General features: G+C 43.2%; 1 protein-coding gene across 1 annotated transcript; it reads left to right on the forward strand.

The window, feature by feature from the left end:
- Positions 1–492: 492 nt before the first annotated feature.
- On the forward strand, positions 493–3,555 carry TDGF1 (teratocarcinoma-derived growth factor 1). The gene is made up of 5 exons (XM_007951782.1): positions 493–544; positions 628–747; positions 1,200–1,314; positions 1,399–1,508; positions 3,440–3,555. The coding sequence occupies exons 1-5, from the start codon at positions 493–495 to the stop codon at positions 3,553–3,555; spliced, it is 513 nt and encodes a 170-aa protein (XP_007949973.1).
- Positions 3,556–3,833: the final 278 nt, after the last annotated feature.

Here is a 3,833-nt window from a genome sequence, read left to right on the forward strand (position 1 = left end):
TATTCTATTTGCATGAAAGGGAAGGGAAAACAGCAAGTTAGTCGTGATGATTAATGTCCACTTTAATCATGCCAGCTAGCCTGTAAAAGTTCTACAGTTTTCAGGGAGGAACCCTTCAGCCTTCCACAATATCAGGCAGCCATTTTTAAACTTTTATATGAAAACTATGCTCAGGAGAAAAAAAAATATGTGAAATGAAAAATAACAACAGATTTATACCTACTTAAAATTATGTGCATGTGAAGACAGAGCCTAAGAAGTAATAATACATATTGAAAAGAGTTGGCAAATAGGTGACTTAGTTTCAACATTTTTCTTTATACTGTTAAGTCAATTAGTCAGCCATTTTAAAAAGAATAGAAAAAGAAAGAGGTAGTACTCTCAAGTCTGTGGTTGTATCCTTGTTGTGGTAATACAGAGGATCCTGGTGTTAATTCAGAGAGTTTTATTTGCTTTGTTTTGCTAACAGATGTCTGTTTTCCTCCTTCTAGTATGATTTTCATCATGGCCTTTTCCAAAGCGTTTGAACTGGGATTAGTTGCTGGTGAGAGACATTTTGTTCTTTTGATCACTACATGTTCCTGTGGCCTGAAGCACAGACTCCATGAGTTGATTTTTGTCTTTAAGGGTTGGACCACCATGAGTTTGCACGTCTTTCACAGGGAGATGCCAACACTCGGTCCCAGGAAGAGCCTGCAGTTCATCATCAGTCTGTCCAGCCTTTCCCGTTCCTGGGCATCCAGGACAGTAAGACCTACTGTCTTTAGCTCTGTCCTGTAGTATTTCTGTTCCCTCCTTCATTTAACTCCTGAGTGCCTGATTCTTTCACATAAGAGAGTGGGTACCTCATTCTGGTGAGCTGGGTGGGTGGTTGGATTGGTTTCAGTTATAGAGGTGAAACCGTCATTAAGAAGTTCACCTCTCTTCACTGCAGTTTGCCTCACCTGATTCTACTTGTTCATTGGGGGGCTCCGGAACCACCACTTGCCTGCGCGTGAAAAAGATTTCTCCGCTCCAAAGATATAGGAAGTAAAAGGAAGTCTAAAAGAGTCTTATTCTGTAAAGTTTACAATTTTGAGGCATCTCCACACACATTGAGGAGATTCAGTTCATAAACTCATTATAAACCTTTGCTCACTGGAATGCCCTTGGGCTATTCCATCCCTCTAGCCTCTAACGCATTTTCTGTCTCATCTTAGGTAAAGAACTAAACAAGACCTGCTGTCTGAATGGGGGAACCTGCATGCTGGGTTCCTTTTGCGCCTGCCCCCCCTCTTTCTACGGACGGAACTGTGAGCATGATGTTCGAAGAGAGTAAGCCATTAAATGGGTGGAGGTGGGAGAGAAGGGACTAGGCACTGGAGAGGAGAGAGAAGAGCCTCATCTGTCCATTCTCAGGAACTGTGGGTCTGTGCCCCATGACACCTGGCTGCCCAAGAAGTGTTCCATGTGTAAATGCTGGCACGGCAGGCTTCGCTGCTTTCATCAGACATTTTTGCCTGGCTGTGGTAAGCGCATGTTCCTTTCTTTTGCCCTCTGGGGTTAGTTAGTTGTCTAGGAGGGTTTAGTTAACAGATTTCTCCTCCTACCTCATGCCGAACTTCTGCTTATGAAAGTATTAAAGACTCCAGATGGCATAGTCACGTTGCCATCCTTGATATTTACTCCCTCAGAAATGTAGCTAGTTGTGCTCAGATAGAGTTACCCTATTTGACATCCTTTTATAGTCTGTGAGGAATCCCTGGGTGATGCAAATGGTAAGGTGCTCGGCTACTAATCAAAAGGTTGATGGTTTGAATCCACCTAGAGGTACCTCAGGAGCTCTGGTAGCATAGTGCCTAAGGCACTTGACTGCTAACCAGAAGGCTGGCAGTTCAAACCCACCAGCCACTCCTCGGAAGGAAGATGGGGCAATCTACTTCTGTAGTGATACTGCCTCGGAAACCCAAGAAGGGGTCGCTATGAGTCAGGTCCAACTCGACGGCACATAACAACAACAGAGGTACCTCAGAAGAAAGCCCTGGCGATCTACTTCTGGAAGGTCACAGCCACTGAAAACACTGAAGGACAGTTCTATTCTGAAACACATTGGGTTACCATGAATGGGAATTGACTTGATGGCAACTGGTTTGGTTTTTGTTATTGTCTGTGAAATTCCGTTGATGAAAATAAATAAGAAAATAATTTATTTCTTAAATCTAAAAAAAAATGTGCTCTCTGGTATTCTTTTCTTTGGGTCAAAACCCAAACCAAACCTCCTGCCATCAAGTTGATTCTGACTCATAGCAACCCCCATTGGGTTTCCAAGGCTGTAAATCTTTCAGTAGTAGGTTGCCTCATCTTCTTCCTGAGTAGTGGCTAGTGGGTTTGAACCACTGACCTTCTGTTTAGCAGCCAAATGCCTTACCCACTACACCACCAGAGTGCCTTTTTCTTTGGGCAGGAGTACCCACACACTCTCTAGGATGGACCACTCAATTAATGCTCACTCCAACAGCAGTGTCAGGGCCACTGAACATCAGTTAATGGCCTTAAATTTCTACCAGAGGCTTGACTCATTCTCATCCTTTAGAAACTTTTTCATGGGCCCTAAAACTCTCTTGTATGACAGCCCTATTGATTGTTTGATCTCAGAATCTTTTGACCTTATCGATTTGACAAAAAGAAGGGCAGGGGCCAAAAGAAAAATAAGAAGAGAGGATATTCTTCCCATCCCAACCTGAGCCAGATTTCTAGGGCCACACAAGTTCCAAAGCCTTTCATAGTTTGGACCATTTAGATGTTAAAAACTGAAAATGTTCAAATCTAGAAAATAAAGCTAATGCTTCACAGAGCCCATGGGGGGAGTCTCTCTACACAGACAAGAGCTGTGTCTTCCATTTGCATTCTCAGTGTCAGGCCCAGGGTAGGTGTTGGATAAGTGTGGGCTAAATGACTGGATGGGTGGATACCATGTTGTTGTTTTTCCTGGAACTTGGGGCCCAAAGTATGCTGTCCCTTTATCAACAGAGCCTAACAAGTTCTGCCCCACTCCTGTACCACCAACTGTGGTAGATTAACACAACCTAGTTGTCATCAGGTTGATTCCAACTCATGGCAACCCCATGTGCTTCAGAGTAGAACTGCTCCACAGGATTTTCTTGGCTGTAATCTTTATGGAAGCAGATCACCAGGCCTTTCTTCCATGGCACCACTGGGTGGACTCTGGGTAGATTGCAAGGTATGAAAGTGAATTCCAGGAAAGAGGTAGTTACAGGAGGCCAAGGCTACTTTGGTTGAAAGTCTTTTTCCAGGGGAGTCTGGATTTCATGCCATTAGTACTTTTGATCTCATAAACATACTGTACTCATCAAATGTGAAGCCTCAACTGATTTTTGGCTTGTGTAGATATGCCACATGTTTGGGCTGCAGGATAATGACCAAATGTCCCACCTTCCAGATGGCCATGTGATGATGGATGAGCACCTAACAGCTTCCAGGACTCCAGAATTAACGCCATCCATATGCACCACTCTTATGCTAGCTGGCATCTACATTTCTACACTGTCCTATTAATCAACTTTGCCTTTGCTGGAACTGCAAGTCTAGATGTCATAATCAGTAAGGGCTGCCACTCTAACATAACTGAAAGATGATCATTGGTTTGTTGCCTTTAAATAATTAATACATTTCAATAATGGTCCCTAATTCTTCCTTAATGTGCCAGCTGCTGTTTTCCTTCACTTTGCCCTCCTACCCCAAAAACCTACTTTAAAAAAATAGTTAACCATATCTACTTTGTGACCAAGCCCTGTGTATCTTGATACATCTAGCTCAACAAAGGGGTTCATATC

The sequence above is a fragment of the Orycteropus afer genome, unplaced genomic scaffold (genome assembly GCF_000298275.1).
Source record: "Orycteropus afer afer isolate SDZICR_OR568_19922 unplaced genomic scaffold, OryAfe1.0 scaffold00311, whole genome shotgun sequence".
NCBI classification, from domain to species: Eukaryota; Metazoa; Chordata; class Mammalia; order Tubulidentata; family Orycteropodidae; genus Orycteropus; species Orycteropus afer.

What these genes read in the sequence shown, in the direction of transcription:
- TDGF1 (XM_007951782.1), top strand. Translation starts at nt 493, where the DNA reads ATGATTTTCATCATGGCCTTTTCCAAAGCGTTTGAACTGGGATTAGTT. An exon ending in TGAACTGGGATTAGTTGCTG is followed by an intron (nt 545 to 627) that starts GTGAGAGACATT and finishes TTTGTCTTTAAG; the next exon opens with GGTTGGACCACCATGAGTTT. An exon ending in GAGCATGATGTTCGAAGAGA is followed by an intron (nt 1,315 to 1,398) that starts GTAAGCCATTAA and finishes GTCCATTCTCAG; the next exon opens with GAACTGTGGGTCTGTGCCCC.